The sequence below is a fragment of the Oncorhynchus kisutch genome, linkage group LG27, assembly GCF_002021735.2.
Source record: "Oncorhynchus kisutch isolate 150728-3 linkage group LG27, Okis_V2, whole genome shotgun sequence".
Lineage (NCBI taxonomy): Eukaryota > Metazoa > Chordata > Actinopteri > Salmoniformes > Salmonidae > Oncorhynchus > Oncorhynchus kisutch.
Window position 1 is genome coordinate 41,863,531 of NC_034200.2, and position 23,002 is coordinate 41,886,532.

The 23,002-nt window shown below is 44.2% G+C and overlaps 1 protein-coding gene and 3 non-coding genes across 4 annotated transcripts; all 4 read left to right on the forward strand.

Moving 5' to 3' along the window:
* Nucleotides 1-14,291: 14,291 nt before the first annotated feature.
* LOC109880473 (40S ribosomal protein S8) lies at nt 14,292-17,867 on the forward strand. The gene is made up of 6 exons (XM_020472677.2): nt 14,292-14,399; nt 15,306-15,412; nt 15,738-15,837; nt 16,152-16,327; nt 16,950-17,079; nt 17,716-17,867. Exons 1-6 carry the CDS (start codon nt 14,396-14,398, stop codon nt 17,823-17,825), a joined length of 627 nt encoding a protein of 208 aa, XP_020328266.1. The 5' UTR covers nt 14,292-14,395; the 3' UTR covers nt 17,826-17,867.
* On the forward strand, nt 15,525-15,631 carry LOC116357848 (small nucleolar RNA SNORD46). Its single transcript, XR_004205890.1, has one exon. It is a non-coding gene; the product is annotated as a small nucleolar RNA SNORD46 (small nucleolar RNA).
* LOC116357847 (small nucleolar RNA SNORD38) lies at nt 15,891-15,958 on the forward strand. The gene has a single exon (XR_004205889.1). It is a non-coding gene; the product is annotated as a small nucleolar RNA SNORD38 (small nucleolar RNA).
* A 242-nt stretch (nt 17,868-18,109) lies between the features above and the next one.
* Nucleotides 18,110-18,241, forward strand: LOC116357853 (small nucleolar RNA SNORA35). The gene has a single exon (XR_004205895.1). It is a non-coding gene; the product is annotated as a small nucleolar RNA SNORA35 (small nucleolar RNA).
* Nucleotides 18,242-23,002: the final 4,761 nt, after the last annotated feature.

Genomic DNA, 23,002 nt, shown 5'->3' on the forward strand with positions numbered 1-23,002 from the left:
AGTCAGAGAGTCAGAGAACCATGGTACCAGAGAACCAGAGTCAGAGAGTCAGAGAACCATAGTACCAGAGAACCAGAGTCAGAGAGTCAGAGAACCATGGTACCAGAGAACAAGAGTCAGAGAGTCAGAGAACCATGGTACCAGAGAACCAGAGTCAGAGAGTCAGAGAACCATGGTACCAGGCTCTGATTTCACCCACCGTGGGAGGTAGTAATTATAGCATTGGGTTACCAGGTACTCAGACAATCACCCAGGGCTGGAGTGGAGCTGCCCTCTCTCCATCCAGTTCTCAGAGAGGTCTGATAAATAGAATTAGAATGACTAGAATTAGAACCATAGAATTAGAATGACTAGAATTAGAACCATAGAATTAAAATCATTAGAACGGACATGACCCATTCCATGGTGGGTGGACCAGCAACTATATTGAGTGAGCAAGTCACATTGCTCTAGTCTGATTCTGAGACCCTCCTGCAGTCTTCTCCACCGGGCCAGTCACATTGCTCTGGTCTGATTCTGAGACCCTCCTGCAGTCTTCTCCACCGGGCCAGTCACATTGCTCTGGTCTGATTCTGAGACCCTCCTGCAGTCTTCTCCACCGGGCCAGTCACATTGCTTTGGTCTGATTCTGAGACCCTCCTGCAGTCTTCTCCACCGGGCCAGTCACATTGCTTTGGTCTGATTCTGAGACCCTCCTGCAGTCTTCTCCACCGGGCCAGTCACATTGCTTTGGTCTGATTCTGAGACCCTCCTGCAGTCTTCTCCACCGGGCCAGTCACATTGCTCTGGTCTGATTCTGAGACCCTCCTGCAGTCTTCTCCACCGGGCCAGCCACATTGCTTTGGTCTGATTCTGAGACCCTCCTGCAGTCTTCTCCACCGGGCCAGTCACATTGCTCTGGTCTGATTCTGAGACCCTCCTGCAGTCTTCTCCACCGGGCCAGTCACATTGCTCTGGTCTGATTCTGAGACCCTCCTGCAGTCTTCTCCACCGGGCCAGTCACATTGCTTTGGTCTGATTCTGAGACCCTCCTGCAGTCTTCTCCACCGGGCCAGATCAGGCTAAACGGGAGAGAGAGAGAGACAGAGAGAGAGAGAGAGAGAGAGAGAGACAGAGAGAGAGAGAGAGAGAAAGAGAGAGAGAGAGAGAGAATGAGAGAGAGAGAGAGAGAGAGAGAGAGAGAGAGAGAGAGAGAGAGAGAGAGAGAGAGAGAGAGAGAGAGAGAGAGAGACAGAGAGAGAGAGAGAGAGAGAGAGAGAAAGAGAGAGAGAGAGAGAGAGCTTCCTGGAATTAAACCACACATGAAGCCCTCTACTGAGCTAACTGACTAATACAAACAAAAACCTTTCTGAAACATATCTACCTTTTATCTTGCCCATATTAATGCAAAGGTAAGTAGCTAATACTCCCCTACATTTGCGGATCCTTATATGATTTGAATCAATGTGATTAGGACGTTGGTAGGACTGGTAAGTCCTTAAGGGGCGGCTCTCCTATAGACACCAATGTGACAGGACTGCTTATAGTTCATTGACTTCCATTGAAACAGAAAAAAAATCTGTGTTAAATCTAATAACTTCCTTTTCCGTGTTCTTTTGAAAAGACAGATGGACCCATAAATAATGTGCTGCTACACCTGCATTGCTTGCTGTTTGGGGGGTTTTAGTAGTTTGATTTAGCACAAGGAGATCAGCTGAGAGACTTGGGAACTATGGTCTAGAGGCACTCAGTTTAACATCCTGTATTTTAAAGCCCAGGTCAGAAATGTGCTTCTACACCTGCATTGCTTGCTGTTTGGGGTTTTAGGCTGGGTTTCTGTACAGCACTTTGTGACATCAGCTGATGTAAGAAGGGCTTAATAAATACATTTGAATTGTGTCAGAAATGAGAAACAGAACAAACAGAGGAGGATGAAACAGGGCAAGTTAGAGAGAGGTTTATCGTCCACTGACTGGTGAAAACCACTTGGCATTGAAATGAGAAACACAAGTCAGCTGGGGACCAGCAACAACGACAAAGAGGACAAGATACACTACGTCACCAAAAGTATGTGGACACCTGCGCGTAGAACATCGAATTCCAAAATCATGGACATTAGTATGGATTTGGTCCCCCACGGTGCCACGTTGAATGTCACTGAGCTCTTCAGTAAGGCCATTCTACTGCCAGTGTTTGTCAAAGGAGATTGCATGAATGTGTGCTCGATTTTATACACCTGTCAGCAACAGGTGTGGTTGAAATAGCTGAATCCACTCATTTGAATGGGTGTCCACATACTTTTGTATATATAGTGACACAGCTGTCAGTCTATGATGGACCAAACCTGCAATAATTATAAATAAATAAATGAACAAATATATGCAAACATATGTAAATAAATAAATAAATAAATAAATAAATAAATAATAAATAAATAATAAATAAATAAATAAATGAATAAATAAATAAATAATAAATAAATAGATAAATAAGTAAAGAAATAAATAAATAAATAAATAAATAAAAATAAATAAATAATAAATAAATAAATAAATAAATAAATAAATAAATAAATAAATAAATAAGAAAGAAAGAAAGAAAGAAAGAAATAATAAATAAATAAATAAGTAAAGAAAGAAAGAAATAAATAAATAAATAAATAAATAATAAATAAATAAATAAATAAATAAATAAATGAACAAATATATGCAAACATATGTAAATAAATAAATAAATAAATAAATAAATAAATAAATAAATAAATAAATAATAAATAAATAATAAATAAATAAATAAATAAATAAATAATAAATAAATAAATATATAAATAAGTAAAGAAATAAAGAAATAAAGAAAGAAAGAAAGAAAGAAAGAAATAATAAATAAATAAATAAATAAATAATAAATAAATAAATAAATAAATAAATAAATAAATAAATAAATAATAAATAAATAAATAAATAAATAAATAAATAAATAAATAAATAAATAAATACATAATAAATAAATAAATAAATAAATAAATAAATAATAAAGAAAGAAAGAAAGAAAGAAAGAAAGAAATAATAAATAAATAAATAAATAAATAATAAATAAATAAATAAATAAATAAATAAATAAATAATAAATAAATAAATAAATAATTTATAAATAAATAAATAAATAATAAATAAATAAATAAATAATTAAATAAATAATAAATAAATAAATAAATAAATAATAAGTTTTTGTCTAAATATTTGTATACAATTATTTATCTAACTATAATCTAATTATTCACACTTCATTCATCTATATTATTTAAACATGTATTTATTTATGCATTTCTTCCTCCAATATGTTAATGAGGGGGTGTCAATCAAACGTCTCTGGGTGGTAACACAACATTGGTTGGTCAACTTCACAGAGCGTTGCTCGATTGCATTTTCCTGGCTCTGATGGTCCAAAATGTAAACAATCAAACTAGGTAGACAACAGCCCAGTTCTTCTGGCAAGTAGTGTGGCTGCAATCAGGTGAGCTGTGGCCTTAGACTTGGTAGGTGCTGTTGAGTTAGGTTCAACGTTTCCAATGTTGCGTGATGGTTTGAACTGAACGACACGTTTTACAAAAATGGTGCGCATCGTTCTTCAGCAGGAATTGAGGTATGTTTCCACCCTCTTGGTGGGTGTGGCCTGATCAATGTGGGTGTGGCCTGATCAATGTGGGTGTGGCCGTTGTCACAAAATTTGTGCAGCACAACATAGACAATGGCCCTCTGGGCCACCATAATCACACAGTTTTTCAACTGGTTATTCAGTACAGTGAGGTTTCCATTTAATTAAACGTTGCAGGCAAATGCAATCGAGCAACGCGCCGTGACAACGGTGTGTTTGTTACCACCCACATACATTTGATTGACACCCCTGTGTTAGCATAATTTAGATGAATGAAAGTGGGATTAATGTATCTATTTATATGTGCATTTATTTATGTATTTATATATTTATGTGTGCATATGTGCATTTATGGATTTATTAATTTATGCATTTATGGATTAATTAATTTATGGATTTATTAATTTATGGATTTATTAATTTATGGATTTATTAATTTATGGATTTATTAATTTATGGATTTATTAATTTATGGATTTATTAATTTATTTGGATTAATTTCTAATTATGGCAGGTTTGGTCCTCCATATAAGTCAATCAGGCATTCAAATAGGCCGTGTTCTGCTCTGAACAGTACAGGGTGAGTTATCCCTATGCTATCAATCATTCACTGTAAAACATTTTGTTCCAGTTGGGTGGTACCTCCATAAACTGTGTTTTGTTCTGCTCTGAACAGTACAGGGTGAGATATATTCATTGATTAACATTGATACATTCATTGATTAACATTGATATATTCATTGATTAACATTGATACATTCATTGATTAACATTGATATATTCATTGATTAACATTGATATATTCATTGATTAACATTGATATATTCATTGATTAACATTGATATATTCATTGATTAACATTGATACATTCATTGATTAACATTGATACATTCATTGATTAACATTGATACATTCATTGATTAACATTGATATATTCATTGATTAACATTGATACATTCATTGATTAACATTGATATATTCATTGATTAACATTGATACATTCATCGATTAACATTGATACATTCATTGATTAACATTGATACATTCATTGATAAACATTGATACATTCATTGATAAACATTGATACATTCATTGATTAACATTCTCCGATTTTTGTTGCATTCATACCCAGCCTGTAATTCTGTAAATGCCGATGATGGATTCTGACCATCGTGGTTCAAATGAGAGGAGAGGGAAGTAATTATCTTTCTAAGGACAGGACTGAGGGACTGGATTCAGTCAGGTATGAGGAGACATGCCTTCATAATGATTTTCAACTTGGCTGTAACCTCATTATATTACTCTTAAAATCAAACATTTGAAATCAATATTTCAAGAATTGTACATTTTGGAAAGGATAGAATAGGATGGATAGATTTGTACCTTTATTTTACTAGGCAAGTCAGTTAATTAGGAACAAATTCGTATTCTCAATGACAGCCTGTTCAGGGGCAGAACAACAGATTTGTACCTTGTCAGCTTGGGGATTTTAACTTGCAACCTTTCGGTTACTAGTCCAATGCTCTAACCACCCTGCCGCCCAGATGGGATATCTAGAATGATAGATAGATAGAATGGGATAGAAAGGATAGGATAGGATGGGATAGAAAGGATAGGATAGGATGGGATAGAAAGGATAGGATAGGATGGGATAGAAAGGATAGGATAGGATGGGATAGGATGGTATAGATAGGATAGGATGGGATAGGATGGGATAGGATAGATAGGATGGGATAGGAAGGATAGGATGGGATAGGATGGGATAGGATGGGATAGGATAGGATAGGATGGGATGGGATAGAAAGGATAGGATAGGATAGGATGGGATAGGATGGGATAGGATGGGATGGGATAGGATAGGATGGGATAGGATAGGATAGGATAGGATGGGATAGGATGGGATAGGATGGGATAGGATAGGATAGGATAGGATGGATAGGATGGGATGGGATGGGATAGGATAGGATAGGATGGGATAGGATGGGATAGGATAGGATGGGATAGGATTGTCACACCCTGATCTGTTTTACCTGTCCTTGTGATTGTCTCCATCCCCTCCAGGTGTCGCGTGTTATCCCTGGTGTATTTATGTCTGCGTTTTCTGTCCGTCTGTGTTCCAAGTCATCCAGCGTGTTTTCTGTCCGTCTGTGTTCCAAGTCATCCAGCGTGTTTTCTGTCCGTCTGTGTTCCAAGTCATCCAGCGTGTTTTCTGTCCGTCTGTGTTCCAAGTCATCCAGCGTGTTTTCTGTCCGTCTGTGTTCCAAGTCATCCAGAGTGTTTTCTGTCCGTCTGTGTTCCAAGTCATCCAGCGTGTTTTCTGTCCGTCTGTGTTCCAAGTCATCCAGCGTGTTTTCTGTCCGTCTGTGTTCCAAGTCATCCAGCGTGTTTTTCCTCTGTTCCTTTTCTATTCTCTTTTACTAGTCCTCCCGGGTTTGACCTTTGCCTGTTTTCTGAACTCTGTATCCGCCTGCCTGACCTTTCTGCCTGTCCCTGACCTCGAGCCTGCCTGACCATTCTGCCTGCCCTGACCTCGAGCCTGCCTGACCTCGAGCCTGCCTGACCTCGAGCCTGCCTGACCATTCTGCCTGCCCTGACCTCGAGCCTGCCTGACCTCGAGCCTGCCTGACCATTCTGCCTGTCCCTGACCTCGAGCCTGCCTGACCATTCTGCCTGTCCCTGACCTCGAGCCTGCCTGACCATTCTGCCTGTCCCTGACCTCGAGCCTGCTTGACCATTCTGCCTGCCCTGACCTCGAGCCTGCCTGACCATTCTGCCTGCCCTGACCTCGAGCCTGCCTGACCTTTCTGCCTGTCCCTGACCTCAAGCCTGCCTGACCATTCTGCCTGCCCTGACCTCGAGCCTGCCTGACCTTTCTGCCTGCCCTGACCTCGAGCCTGCCTGACCTTTCTGCCTGTCCCTGACCTCGAGCCTGCCTGACCATTCTGCCTGCCCTGACCTCGAGCCTGCCTGACCATTCTGCCTGTCCCTGACCTCGAGCCTGCCTGACCATTCTGCCTGTCCCTGACCTCGAGCCTGCCTGACCATTCTGCCTGCCCTGACCTCGAGCCTGCCTGACCATTCTGCCTGTCCCTGACCTCGAGCCTGCCTGACCATTCTGCCTGCCCTGACCTTTCTGCCTGTCCCTGACCTCGAGCCTGCCTGACCATTCTGCCTGTCCCTGACCTCGAGCCTGCCTGACCATTCTGCCTGCCCTGACCTCGAGCCTGCCTGACCATTCTGCCTGTCCCTGACCTCGAGCCTGCCTGACCATTCTGCCTGCCCTGACCTTTCTGCCTGCCCTGACCTCGAGCCTGCCTGACCTTTCTGCCTGACCTCGAGCCTGCCCTGACCTTTCTGCCTGCCCTGACCTCGAGCCTGCCTGACCATTCTGCCTGTCCCTGACCTCGAGCCTGCCTGACCATTCTGCCTGCCCTGACCTTTCTGCCTGCCCTGACCTCGAGCCTGCCTGACCTTTCTGCCTGCCCTGACCTCGAGCCTGCCTGACTATTCTGCCTGCCCTGACCTCGAGCCTGCCTGACCATTCCGCCTGTCCCTGACCTCGAGCCTGCCTGACCATTCCGCCTGTCCCTGACCTCGAGCCTGCCTGACCATTCTGCCTGCCCTGACCTCGAGCCTGCCTGACCATTCTGCCTGCCCTGACCTCGAGCCTGCCTGACCATTCTGCCTGCCCTGACCTCAAGCCTGCCTGACCATTCTGCCTGCCCTGACCTCGAGTCTACCTGACCATTCTGCCTGCCCTGACCTCGACCCTGCCTGACCTTTCTGCCTGCCCTGACCTCGAGCCTGCCTAACCATTCTGCCTGTCTGACCAGTCTGTCTGCCACTGTACCTCCTGGACTCTGAGCTGGTTTTGACCTTTTGCCTGTCCACGACCATTCTGCCTGCCCTGACCTCGACCCTGCCTGACCTTTTGCCTGTCCACGACCATTCTGCCTGCCCTGACCTCGACCCTGCCTGACCTTTTGCCTGTCCACGACCATTCTGCCTGCCCTGACCTCGACCCTGCCTGACCTTTCTGCCTGCCCTGACCTCGACCCTGCCTGACCTTTTGCCTGTCCCTGACCTCGACCCTGCCTGACCTTTTGCCTGTCCACGACCATTCTGCCTGTCCCTGACCTCGACCCTGCCTGACCTTTTGCCTGCCCTGACCTCGACCCTGCCTGACCTTTTGCCTGTCCACGACCATTCTGCCTGTCCCTGACCTCGAGTCTACCTGACCATTCTGCCTGCCCCTGACCTCGACCCTGCCTGACCTTTGGCCTGTCCACGACCATTCTGCCTGCCCTGACCTCGACCCTGCCTGACCTTTGGCCTGTCCACGACCATTCTGCCTGCCCCTGACCTCGACCCTGCCTGACCTTTGGCCTGTCCACGACCATTCTGCCTGCCCTGACCTCGACCCTGCCTGACCTTTGGCCTGTCCACGACCATTCTGCCTGCCCTGACCTCGACCCTGCCTGACCTTTGGCCTGTCCACGACCATTCTGCCTGCCCTGACCTCGACCCTGCCTGACCTTTGGCCTGTCCACGACCATTCTGCCTGCCCTGACCTCGACCCTGCCTGACCTTTCTGCCTGCCCTGACCTCGACCCTGCCTGACCTTTGACCTGTCCACGACCATTCTGCCTGCCCTGACCTCGACCCTGCCTGACCTTTGGCCTGTCCACGACCATTCTGCCTGCCCTGACCTCGACCCTGCCTGACCTTTCTGCCTGCCCTGACCTCGACCCTGCCTGACCTTTGACCTGTCCACGACCATTCTGCCTGCCCTGACCTCGACCCTGCCTGACCTTTGGCCTGTCCCTGACCTCGACCCTGCCTGACCTTTGGCCTGTCCCTGACCTCGACCCTGCCTGACCTTTGACCTGTCCCTGACCTCGACCCTGCCTGACCTTTGGCCTGTCCCTGACCTCGACCCTGCCTGACCTTTGACCTGTCCACGACCATTCTGCCTGCCCTGACCTCGACCCTGCCTGACCTTTGGCCTGCCCTGACCTCGACCCTGCCTGACCTTTGGCCTGTCCCTGACCTCGACCCTGCCTGACCTTTGACCTGTCCCTGACCTCGACCCTGCCTGACTTTTGGCCTGTCCCTGACCTCGACCCTGCCTGACCTTTGACCTGTCCACGACCATTCTCTTGCCTCCTCCTTTTGGATGTAATAAATATCAAAGACTCAAAACCATCTGCCTCCCGTGTCTGCATCTAGGTCTGTACCCTTATAAGGATAGGATAGGATGGGATAGGATGGGATAGATAGGATAGGATGGGATAGATAGGATGGGATAGGATGGGATAGATAGGATGGGATAGGATAGGATAGGATAGGATGGGATAGGATGGTATAGATAGGATAGGATGGATTGGATGGAACAGATAGGATGGGATAGGATGGTATAGATAGGATAGGATAGGATAGATAGGATGGGATAGGATAGGATGGGATAGATAGGATAGGATGGGATAGATTGGATAGGATGGGATAGATAGGATGGGATAGGGTAGGATAGGATGGGATAGATAGGATAGGATGGGATAGATAGGATAGGATGGATAGGATGGGACAGATAGGATGGATAGGATGGTATAGATAGGATAGGATGGGATAGGATAGATAGGATGGGATAGGATGGGATAGATAGGATGGGATAGGATAGGATAGGATGGGATAGATATGATAGGATGAATAGGATAGATATGATAGGATGAATAGGATGGGACAGATAGGATAGGATAGTATAGTATAGATAGGATAGGATGGGATAGGAAAGGATAGATAGGATAGGAAAGGATAGATAGGATAAATAAGAACTCAAATAAGGAGCAGAGACCTAAAGACTGACTCACATAGGAGCTGAATAACTACAGAGGGAACTATGTTTGTCTCTCCTGTCCCTAGGAGCTGAATAACAGCCGTGATAACAATGCATGACTTTTACTGAAGCCTGGAAGCCTGGTCCCATCGATATGACGGAGCACAGTGCCCTCTAGTGGCTTTCTATGGCTTCACTGGATACTCGCCAGACATTCAGACATTCAAACTTCAATAGCTCACAAACTAGTTGAGCTACAGACCTCAGGTTAGACTATTTATGAAGGAAAAAAAAGTGTTCAAAATTTTCTGAGCAAATGTGTGACGTAGGGAAGTGAAATCTGAAACCACTTGAAGCCGGGACGTCCCTCATACCATTTCATTCGCTCTTCCGACTGTCCATCAACTCCTGACTGAACCCTACGTCACAGTCACTGACAAAGCACATGCCTGCCATCGCTACGTCGTAGCGCAGCAGTAGACAGTGGTTTCATCACTATAGCACGTTCAGAAATCGATTTTTATAGCCATTAATCTAAAATAATTCAGAGATAAAAATAAAAAAACATTCTGTTTGTCAAGGACGTACAAGATTAATACGATATGAAAGGCGAGTTCCTAACGAGTCCAGGAAGTCAAGCTCTGTGAGACTTTCACAGCGATGACTTTTAGTATGCAGCATTTCTAGCTATTGTTTATGGTCCTCTCATAATAAATAATTAATTTTGGAGATGATCGAGATTACATTTTTAATGACATTTAACTGGTTTACAGGTGAACAGCATGTTATAGAGAACAACAGTATAAATATAAATATAATAATAATAATAATAATAATAATAATACAATATAAACGCAACATAGAAAGTCTTGGTCCCATGTTTCATGAACATTTCTCATTACCAAGATAATCCATCCATCTGACAGGTGTGGCACATCAAGAAGCTGATTAAACAGCATGATCATTACACAGGTGCACCTTGTGCTGGGGACACTAAAAGGTCACTCTAAAATGTGCAGTTTTGTCACGCAACACAATGAGAACACAAACCTTAATTATAACGTCTTCTTCTTCTGATGAGGAATAAGATGGATCGGACCAATGCGCAGCGTGGTAAGTGTTCATGTTATATTTATTAGAACAGAAACACTATAACAAAATAACAAAGCGAGTGAAACGAAAACTAAAAAGTCCTGTAAGGTGCAGCAACACAAAACAGAAAACAATTACCCACAAATCATAGTGGGAAAACAGGCTGCCTAAGTATGGTTCTCAATCAGAGACAACGATTGCCAGCTGCCTCTGATTGGGAACCATACCAGGCCAAACACATAGAAGTAGAAAACATAGAACAACACATAGAATGCCCACCCCAACTCACGCCCTGACCAAACTAAAATAGAGACATAAAAAAGGAACTAAGGTCAGGACGTGACATTAATATTGGCCTGTAAACATTACTTGTCAAATAGAAACTGCAGGAACTAGAGAATACTCTCTACCTGGCAGAACACAGGGTCAACATTCTCTGTAACGCACAATTGTGCTAACGCGTTCCATTTACTGTGCTAACGCGTTCCATTTACTGTGCTAACGCGTTCCATTTACTGTGCTAACGCGTTCCATTTACTGCGCTAACGCGTTCCATTTACTGCGCTAACGCGTTCCATTTACTGCGCTAACGCGTTCCATTTACTGCGCTAACGCGTTCCATTTACTGCGCTAATGCGTTCCATTTACTGCGCTAACGCGTTCCATTTACTGCGCTAACGCGTTCCATTTACTGCGCTAACGCGTTCCATTTACTGCGCTAACGCGTTCCATTTGCTGTGCTAACGCGTTCCATTTACTGCGCTAACGCGTTCCATTTACTGTGCTAACGCGTTCCATTTACTGTGCTAACGCGTTCCATTTACTGTGCTAACGCGTTCCATTTACTGTGCTAACGCGTTCCATTTTACTGTGCTAACGCGTTCCATTTACTGTGCTAACGCGTTCCATTTACTGTGCTAACACATTCCATTTGCTGGCGTAAGTCCTGGATGTTCGGATAACAGTAAAGCAATGAAAACAATCAAGCATCCCAAAATACGTTAATATATGTAGCTTAAGAAACAAGGTTCATGAAATCAGTACATTTCTAGTAACAGATGACATTCATATTCTGACTATCTCTGAAACTCACTTAGATAATGAGTTTGATGATACAGTCGTAGCAATACAAGGTTATACCATCTACAGAAAATATAGAAATGCCAACGGTGGAGGTGTTTGCTGTTTATATTCTGAACCACATTCCTGTAAAGCTTAGGGAGGATCTCATGTTAAATACTGTTGAAGTAATATGGCTACAGGTTAATCTGCCTCACCTAAAGCCCATTCTGGTGGGAAGCTGCTATAGACAGTCAGTATCTGGATAATGTTAAATACTGTTGAAGTAATATGGCTACAGGTTCATCTGCCTCACCTAAAGCCCATTCTGGTGGGAAGCTGCTATAGACCACCAAGTGCTAACAGTCAGCATCTGGATAACATGTGTGAGATCAACAGAAAGGTATATTTTCTGGGTGATTTAACTATTGCCTGGCTTTGATGATCTCTGACCTCTGACCTCACCCTAGTAACAGGAAGACCTCCTAGGGATGTGTGGTCCGTCCCCTCGTTGTGGTCCGTCCCCTCGTTGTGGTCCGTCCCCTCGTTGTGGTCGTCCCCTCGTTGTGGTCGTCCCCTCGTTGTGGTCCGTCCCCTCGTTGTGGTCCGTCCTCTCGTTGTGGTCCGTCCCCTCGTTGTGGTCGTCCCCTCGTTGTGGTCCGTCCCCTCGTTGTGGTCCGTCCCCTCGTTGTGGTCCGTCCCCTCGTTGTGGTCCGTCCCCTCGTTGTGGTCGTCCCCTCGTTGTGGTATGGTGTGCAGTCATCAACGAGTGAAGATGCTTGTGAACCCACAACTACATAAGTATTGAGACTCTTTACTCAGTACTTTGTTGAAGCACCTTTGGCAGTGATTACAGTCTGCTTGGGTATGACGCTACAAGCTTGGCACATCTGTATTTGGGGAGTTTCTCCCATTCTTCTCTGCAGATCCTCTCAAGCTCTGTCAGGTTGGGTGGGGAGCATTGCTGCACAGCTATTTTCAGGTCTCTCCAGAGATGTTCGATCGGGTGCAAGTCCAGGCTCTGGCTGGGCCACTCAAGGACATTCAGAGACTTGTCCCGAAGCCACTCCTGCGTTATCTTGGCTGTGTGCTTAGGGTCATTGTCCTATTGGAAGGTGAACCATCGTCCCAGTCTGAGGTCCTGAGCGCTCTGAGGCAGGTTCTCATCAAGGAGATATCTGTACTTTGCTCCGTTCATCTTTAGCTCAATCCTGACTAGTCTCCCAGTCCCTGCCGCTGAAAAACATCCCCACAGCATGATGCTGCCACCACCATGCTTCACCGGAGGGATGGTGCCAGGTTTCCTCCAGATGTGATGCTTGGCATTCAGGCCAAAGAGTTCAATCTTGGTTTTATCAGACCAGAGAATCTTGTTTCTCATGGGCAGAGTCTTTAGGTGCCTTTTGGCAAACTCTAAGCGGGCTGTCATGTGCCTTTTATGGACGAGTGGCTTACGTCTGGCCACACTACCATAAAGGCCTAATTGGTGGAGTACTGCAGAGATAGATGGTTGTCCTTCTGGAATGCTCTCCTATCTCCACAGAGGAACTCAAGAGCTCTGTCAGAGTGACCATCGGGTTTTTGGTCACCTTTCTGACGAAGGCCTTTCTCCCTCGATTGCTCAGTTTGACCGGCGGCCAGCTCTAAGAAGAGTCTTGGTGGTTCCAAACTTCTTCCATTTATAAATGATGGAGGCCACTGTGTTTTTGGGGACCTTCAAGGCTGCTATAAGGTTTTGGTACCCTTCCCCAGATCTGTGCCTCGGCACAATCCTGTCTCGGAGCTCTACAGACAATTCTTCATGGCTTGGTTTTTACTCTGACATGCACTGTCAACTGTGGGACCTTATATAGACAGGTGTGTGCCTTTCCAAATCATGTCCAATCAATTGAATTAACCACAGGTGGACTCCAATCAAGTTGTAGAAACATCTCAAGGATGATCAATGGAAACAGGATGCAACTGAGCTCAACTTCAAGTCTCATAGCAAAGGGGTCTGAATAGGTAAACAGGTATTTCAGTTTTTTGTTTTTAATTCATTTGTAAAAATGTCATAAAACCTGCTTTACCTTTGTCATTATGGGGCATTGTGATGTCATTATGGGGCATTGTGATGTCATTATGGGGTACTGTGTGTAGATTGCTGAGGAAATTGATTTATTTAATCCATGTTAGAATAAGGATGTAACGTAACAAAATGTGGAAAAAGTCAAGGGGTCTGAATACTTTCCTAATGCACTGAATATATATTATTTTAACCATATTAATAAAATTGGAGCCAAGTCTCATATGCGCCAAAATACAGACCAGAGATGTGACCCTCCTAGTCTATCAAAAGCTTTTTCTGCATGGAGAGATAATACAAGGTAAAAATCTGTAGTTCTACCCCTGAACAAGGCAGTTAACCCACTATTCCTAAGCCGTCATTGAAAATAAGAATTTGTTCATAACTGACTTGCTTGGTTAAATAAAATTCACATAGCAATTTATGGGAGATACTATTTTGTCGAAAATAATGAGAAACGTTTCCCTGCTTCCAAAATCCCATTTCAGCCACCTGTCCGTTGAATCACAGCAGTAATAATTTTGGCACATTCAAGTATATCCTGGGTGGTGCACAGTCTGGTCACACATAGATGACGGTAGTTCAATTTCCAGGTTGCTGAACTGCATTTGGAGATATCCGAAGAAGAGCTGTTCTTACAATCTCGCGATATCTGACACCGTCAAACTTCCCCATGAGCCCTTGCGTGTTCTCTTTCTACCCGGCGCCTTAGAATGGGTACGTGTTTTCATCTTCTGGTCGCTGCGAAAATCCTTGTCAATCAGTTGTTTTACATCAGGACTATATCTAAGATGGTTTGGCATGTTAAAGTGTATTTTAATATCAAATGGCTATGTTGTTAAATTATACGGATAACACATTTGCTACTTTTTAAAACGGAGTTATTGTTTTACAATGTCTTGACATGTAACAAGATGGCGGCTCTCATGGGCTAGTCTACAGTTGACATGCAATTGAGCCTAATTTGCAACTATTTCTCGAATTGCACTCAGTCGCTTGTAATATTTACTGTTTCTAAGTCTAGTTTTATACCCTTAACGTTAATATACATTTTTGGGTTGGCTTGGTTGGTTGAAATGTTGCTTACAAGTCCTCGTTAACTAGTTAGTGGTGTTGCAGTGGTGCGCTAGGCCTTCGGATGTCTCCCACGTTTTCGCTCACGGAGTTTATTACTTTGCATCGCGACCAACTCGGCATTGTTACGAAGTTTATATCTACTAGACTGTGCAGTGTATACTAAGCTAGATAGTCATGTCAGCTGGCTACTCTTTTCACCATGACACTATGCTAATGGCTACTCACAGCCACGCTAGCGCAGGGGAACGTGCCATGTGTGCTTGCCCGGCTGGTGGTACTGCAGTGGTTTCCTACCCAGGGACACCTAAGACCCCCTGGGGATACTTGAGAAGAACTGAGACCATAGGTCTTCTGGTAAATTGCACTCTATTCGGAGTAATTGTGTGCTTGAGTGAAAATGATGACAATTTAGGTTTCTGACATTACAGTGCGGATAACCACCTTGGAGAACTGACACTCAAAAGCACGTTGAAAGTAACTGTTGTGTTAATTCGGCAGTTTGCTCCTTTCTCACCGTTGTCTTGCCTCGTGTTTCTTGTGACCCAGGTATCTCTAGGGACAACTGGCATAAACGCCGTAAGACTGGCGGCAAACGAAAGCCCTACCACAAGAAGAGGAAGTATGAGCTGGGTCGCCCCCCTGCCAACACCAAGGTAAAGACCTCTAGTGATTCTAGGGGTGCACTGAGTTATAGTAACCTCAGCATAGACTTGATGCCTGTGATATTGCTGTGGGGGAATGGGCACTGGTTACTAGTTCAACGGGAGTGTGGATGATTAGACATTGACCATAGGTAGGTCTGTTTTGACCGTTTTGGTTCAAAGTTTAGGGCCTACCAATGATCCGGACTGTCATAGTTACACTGACACACTAATACTGAACAATGGGACATGTGTAGCCGTCGTAGCGCAATTAATTAACTTATTGCACATTTTTTGGTTTTCTACTAAAGACAAATGTTTTCCCACCTTTCCCTAGATTGGACCCCGTCGTATTCACACGGTGAGGACCCGCGGCGGCAACAAGAAGTACCGTGCTCTGAGGGTCGACGTGGGCAACTTCTCCTGGGGCTCTGAGTGTGAGTCTCTCTTCACTCTTGTTCTTTATGGTAATCGGTTGGAGGGTGACGTCTTTCTGTGAAGATACCATGTCCAGTTCTGCTACTGAATGCTTGTGACGATATTCGTGACTCTGAGAAAGACAAAAGCTAGATTTAGTGATTAAAACCAAACTGAATTGAACTCTAACTTTATTTCACCCCATACTACAGCCTATTCATTAATGCTACCGTCGTTGTGTTCGTTCTCCAGCTCTTCAATGTTTCATTAACTTTCATACCTCCAGTAGTTTCACATCATTTTGCTACGTGTTGACGCAGTCTTTATTCTTCAGGCTGCACTCGTAAGACCAGGCTCATTGATGTGGTGTACAACGCCTCCAACAACGAGTTGGTGAGAACCAAGACCTTGGTGAAGAACTGCATCGTTCTCGTCGACAGCCTGCCTTACAGGCAGTGGTATGAGGCCCACTTCGCCACTCCTCTGGGACGCAAGAAGGGAGCCAAGCTGGTATGTGCTAAAAGACTGGCTCCTATGTGTTTCCTTACATGGTGAACTACCTCTGGCAAGCTCTTATGCTGGTATGTACCAGTCAACAGATTTGTGTCCCAAATGGCTCCCCTTTTCTCATACTCTCTTTTTTGCGTAAGGCAGACAAGGGCCGAGGCTGCTGGGGCCAAAAAGGTGCCCTTTGGATTTGTGAATCGTTAGACTTCGCTGTTGGCGTTAGGAACACAAGTCTCTCACTACACGCAATAACAGCAGCTAAATGTGTGTCCAATACAATGTGATTTGAGCGGCCAGATCCCTGTGAAACATTCATGTTTGTCCATAACATTGATTAGAATCTCTGGTCTTTCTATGAAGATAACTTTGTCCAGTTCTGCTACTGAGTGACTGATTGATATTCGTGAATCTGAGAATGACCTTGGATTTATTACAATGCAAGAGAACTTAGTGACACTAAATGTTTCTGTGGAATTGAATGTTCTTATATTGCAGCTAAATTACTAGTGCTGTTACCATGGGGATAGCTACACTTGGCAGCTGCTCTAGTCAATCACAGGTGTTATATTGCAGCATTGTGTCCATTTTAATTGCCTAACGTCAATCGGTCTCTTTCATGTGTTAGACTCCAGAGGAGGAGGAGGTGATCAACAAGAAGAGGTCGAAGAAGATTCAGAAGAAGTTTGATGAGCGCAAGAAGAACTGCAAGATCAGCCCTCTCCTGGAGGAACAGTTCATGCAGGGAAAACTCCTCGGTGAGTCTATAACCTGAGCACTGCCGGCTCGGGAGACTCTCTCCGGGGCATTTTGAGTAGGGCGGTTTTAGGATCTGTCCATATCAGATATCTTATTAAAAGGCAACTGATCCTCTATCACCACACTTATTCAGAGCTTTGCGGATCCAGGCCTTGATTATAGTACTACTCTTCAATCTGGGTCCTGGGACTGAGTACAGGCTTTGGTTCCAGACCACTAACACGTGGGATCTATTCACGGTTTTCACAACTGACTGATTGGCTGTGACGGCGTAAGGCCGGAACAAAAGCCTGCACTCCCTGCAGGTGTCTTGGGATTGGATGTGGGGGGTGCATAGGAAGTGCAGGCTTAGGTTCCGTCCCCAATGGGAGACACGCTGGTACGCACTAACACCTGATTGAGTTCAATTGAGTGCTGGACTGGCACACCCTGGGGAACTGCATTGAGGTTCATGATAAAAATCTTACCCGGTTCTGCTACTGAATCCTCTGTGCCTTTTTCTGATGGGACTTCTGTTAATTGTTAGTTGGTAATAATTGTGCCTTTTCTCGCCGTGTCTTGCCCCTCCTATTGCATTCTCCAACTTAACCCCCCCCCCCTTTTCTCCATTAACCATCTTCCGTTTCCTCTCCCAGCATGCATTGCCTCCAAGCCCGGCCAGTGCGGCAGGGTGGATGGCTACGTGTTGGAGGGCAAGGAGCTGGAGTTCTACCTGAGGAAAATCAAAGCCAAGAAGGGCAAATAGATCTTCTGTTTGATACGGCAATAAAAACACACATCCCACGTCGTTTGTCAACGTGTCGTTTCTTTCTAGCTTTATGATCTTCCTGGGTGGTTGACTACTGTAGAGTACGTTTAACATTTTTTTAATTTAACTCGACTTTGTTTTGATTCCTGGACTTGGTGTTTTATTCAGCAGACTGACCGTTTATAAAATGGTTGCAGTAGACGGTTTTCCTTAGTGGTTAAATCAGGGGTAACGAGTCGAATCTTCCAATAGGGTTTCGTTTGGTGTGTTTTTTGCTGCTGTCGCATTGTCTAGTGCCAGGTCTGTCATCTCCATGGCTCTCCTGTCTCATTCCAATGCCAAATCAACCTCCGCCACAGGCAGAAGGGCTGGCCACAACACTGGCCCCTCCCTTTCGATGGCAGAGAACAACATGATAGGTTCTTCATTGACATCTGATTTAAATAAAGTGAAATGTTGATCTGATCTATTTGTCTGATTTTGGGTGAAGTTGATTTATTTAACAGAATTGGGTAATGAGATTTTCTAGTCGCCTCTTGTCTGAACTCCATTGTACCTTTTTGGGGGGTCTAAATTCCAAATGAAAGTTTACTGCATAGGGGTTTTCAGGACTTGGTGGTTCACATGGAGTCTTTCAGAAATTGAATCCTGTCCAGTCTTTTCACTGGTCTGGTTAGAATGTAGATGTTCGGCCACCTAAAGGACTTTTCTCTGAGGTCTTACCATCCAAAAACCCTTTTCAGCAGCCCCAATTGGGACATCTTTGAATGGTCAACTGGGTGGGACTTGCTATGGGTTAAATTAGTATCCCATGATTCCGTTTGTGTTACCGGGTGGGATCTGGCAGATTGAACAACGGTCCATATAGGTGGATGGAGGATTTACCGGTGACCGCAGCAGCTGAGTATTTCCTTGCTAAAGTGGTGCATTACCTTAATTGACTGATTACGCCCAGCTCGTAGGACACCCCAAAAAAACTACTGAAGCCGTACTTTACACCACCGTGGGACTGATTTCATTGTGTGAGCAAGTTAAACAAACGTTGACACCCTACTGGTAGATTAGTTGATTTGTTAAGCTGGAAATAGTGGCGGAACTGCCTTTTATGTGGAAATATTGGTATAGTAACTCATATCGAAGTAAATGTGGAGTCACAATGATATAGTGTGTGGTCCTCCCACTAGGACTTGGGAAACCGTGCAGTTTATTAGGCAACAGATTAAATACGTTGTAATGAACTTCACAGGGCGGTGAAAGTGTACAGGGATCTTGATTCTCCTTTATAATAAATAACTAATGTCTTATTCTGGTGGTCGATGTTTGACAAATTAAAACTAATATTCTCGCTCTTATCCATAGTAATGTTACAGGATTATCAGTAGAGATGGAAACACATTGAACTTTATATTTTTATTTTGTACATGAAAACTTAAAGCGAATAAATCCGTAGCTGGATATTAATATTGTAATGAAACAGCAGGGAGCGGGTCTCGAGCCCGAAGTCCAGCGCGCTGTCGACTGCGCCGCAAAAGCATGCTTATAAACCCAGGGTCGTTACAATATAATGCCCTACATCACACTGGTTTTGATCCACAAGTCCGTTTGGTGGAAACATATTTAATATTTTCATAATATGGATTTTAGAATATTTGCATGAAACATCGGTCACCAATTGGATCCAAACCTCCTGAGCTGCTTTCCGACACATTCAGTCTTGTCCTGAACTCGCCAGCCTGTGGAGGCAGTCATTATACCAGCAGTACATTTGCAGTATTTTGTCTGAAATAAGGGTTCCAAACCACAACATAGTACAACCTAGGATATGTCCAGTTTAGTAGAGATGTAGTACACAGGGTTCACACAGCAGGTGCTGACAGTCTGTATGAACGACAATGTCCTTACAGGGTAATATCTAATGTCCTTACAGGGTAATATCTAATGTCCTTACAGGGTAATATTTAATGTCCTTACAGGGTAATGTCCTTACAGGGTAATATCTAATGTCCTTACAGGTAATATCTAATGTCCTTACAGGGTAATATCTAATGTCCTTACAGGGTAATATCTAATGTCCTTACAGGGTAATATCTAATGTCCTTACAGGGTAATATCTAATGTCCTTACAGGGTAATATCTAATGTCCTTACAGGGTAATGTCCTTACAGGGTAATATCTAATGTCCTTACAGGGTAATATCCTTACAGGGTAATATCTAATGTCCTTACAGGGTAATGTCCTTACAGGGTAATATCTAATGTCCTTACAGGGTAATATCTAATGTCCTTACAGGGTAATATCCTTACAGGGTAATGTCCTTACAGGGTAATATCCTTACAGGGTAATGTCCTTACAGGGTAATGTCCTTACAGGGTAATATCCTTACAGGGTAATGTCCTTACAGGGTAATATCTAATGTCCTTACAGGGTAATATCTAATGTCCTTACAGGGTAATATCTAATGTCCTTACAGGGTAATATCTAATATCCTTACAGGGTAATATCTAATGTCCTTACAGGGTAATGTCCTTACTGTAACGGCGTTCTTCGTTTGTCGAAAGAGAGTCGGACCGAAATGCAGCGTGGTGGTTAATCATGATCTTTAATGAGGAAATGGTGACGATACATGAAATAACTAATAAATACAAAAACAACAAACGGAACGTGAAACTTATTACAGCCTATCTGGTGAAACTACACAGAGACAGGAACAATCACCCACCAACCTAATACAGCCTATCTGGTGAACACTACACAGAGACAGGAACAATCACCCACCAACCTAATACAGCCTATCTGGTGAACACTACACAGAGACAGGAACAATCACCCACCAACCTAATTACAGCCTGTCTGGTGAAACTACACAGAGACAGGAACAATCACCCACGAAAGACAAAGCGAAACTCAGGCTACCTAAATACGGTTCCCAATCAGAGGCAACGAGAAGCACCTGACTGCTGATTGAGAACCGCCTCAGGCAGCCAAGCCTATACAACACCCCTAATCAGCCGCGATCCCAAATACTACAAACCCCAATACGAAAATACAACACGTAAACCCATGTCACACCCTGGCCTGACCAAAATATATAACGAAAACACAAAAACCTAAGACCAAGGCGTGACAGAACCCCCCCCCCCAAGGTGCGGACTGCCGGACGCACCTCAAAACCATAGGGAGGGTCCGGGTGGGCGTCTGTCATTGGTGGCGGCTCCGGCTCGGGACGTGGACCCCACTCCATAAATGTCATAGTTCCTCCCCTTCGCGTCCTGGGATAATCCACCCTCGCCTCCGACCATGGCCTAATAGTCCTCACCCAGAACCCCACAGAACTGAGGAGCAGCTCGTGACTGAGGGGCATCTCGGGACTGAGGGACAGCTCGGGACTGAGGGGCAGCTCGGGACTGAGGGGCAGCTCGAGACTGAGGGGCAGCTCGGGACTGAGGGGCAGCTCGGGACTGAGGCAGCTCGGGACTGAGGGGCAGCTCGGGACTGAGGGGCAGCTCGGAACTGAGGGGCAGCCCGGAACTGAGGGGCAGCCCGGAACTGAGGGGCAGCCCGGAACTGAGGGGAAGCCCAGTACTGAGAGGAAGCCCAGTACTGAGAGGAAGCCCAGTACTGAGATGAAGCTCAGGTAGGTAGTAGGCTCCAGTAGATCCTGGCTGGCTGGCGGATCTGGAAGATTCAGGTTGACTAGCAGATCTGGAAGATTCTGGTTGACTAGCAGATCTGGAAGATTCTGGTTGACTAGCAGATCTGGAAGATTCTGGTTGACTAGCAGATCTGGAAGATTCTGGTTTACTGGCAGATCTGGAAGATTCTGGTTGACTAGCAGATCTGGAAGATTCTGGTTGACAGGCTGATCTGGAAGAATCTGGTTGACTGGCAGATCTAGGCCTGACCAAAATATATAACGAAAACACAAAAACCTAAGACCAAGGCGTGACACTTACAGGGTAATATCTAATGTCCTTACAGGGTAATGTCCTTACAGGGTAATATCTAATGTCCTTACAGGGTAATATCTAATGTCCTTACAGGGTAATGTCCTTACAGGGTAATATTTAATGTCCTTACAGGGTAATATCCTTACAGGGTAATATCTAATGTCCTTACAGGGTAATATCTAATGTCCTTACAGGGTAATGTCCTTACAGGGTAATATCTAATGTCCTTACAGGGTAATATCTAATGTCCTTACAGGGTAATATCTAATATCCTTACAGGGTAATATCTAATGTCCTTACAGGGTAATATCTAATATCCTTACAGGGTAATATCTAATGTCCTTACAGGGTAATGTCCTTACAGGGTAATATCTAATGTCCTTACAGGGTAATATCTAATATCCTTACAGGGTAATATCTAATGTCCTTACAGGGTAATATCTAATGTCCTTACAGGGTAATATCTAATGTCCTTACAGGGTAATATCTAATGTCCTTACAGGGTAATGTATATACACCCTAGATCAGCTAGATGCAGGTAAGAGGTGATACTGTTGGACTAATGATTACACCCTAGATCAGCTAGATGCAGGTAAGAGGTGATACTGTTGGACTAATGATTACACCCTAGATCAGCTAGATGCAGGCCAGAGGTGATACTGTTGGACTAATGATTACACCCTAGATCAGCTAGATGCAGGCCAGAGGTGATACTGTTGGACTAATGATTATACCCTAGATCAGCTAGATGCAGGCCAGAGGTGATACTGTTGGACTAATGATTACACCCTAGATCAGCTAGATACAGGTAAGAGGTGATACTGTTGGACTAATGATTACACCCTAGACCAGCTAGATGCAGGTAAGAGGTGATACTGTTGGACTAATGATTACACCCTAGATCAGCTAGATACAGGTAAGAGGTGATACTGTTGGACTAATGATTACACCCTAGATCAGCTAGATACAGGTAAGAGTGTGCAAGGCAGTATTGAATGTCTCTGTCATCTCAAATTTGTCTCTTGACCTGTGTGCACCTACATTGTAAACTTTCATTCATAGGCTAGGTTGTAGCAACCTCATGAAGAGTACAGGGAACAGTAGAGTATCATGTAGTAACCTAAACCTGTCACTGTTACATTGAACTGGGTGAATATGAATGACAGTAAACTAAACCTGTCACTGTTACATTGAACTGGGTGAATATGAATGACAGTAACCTAAACC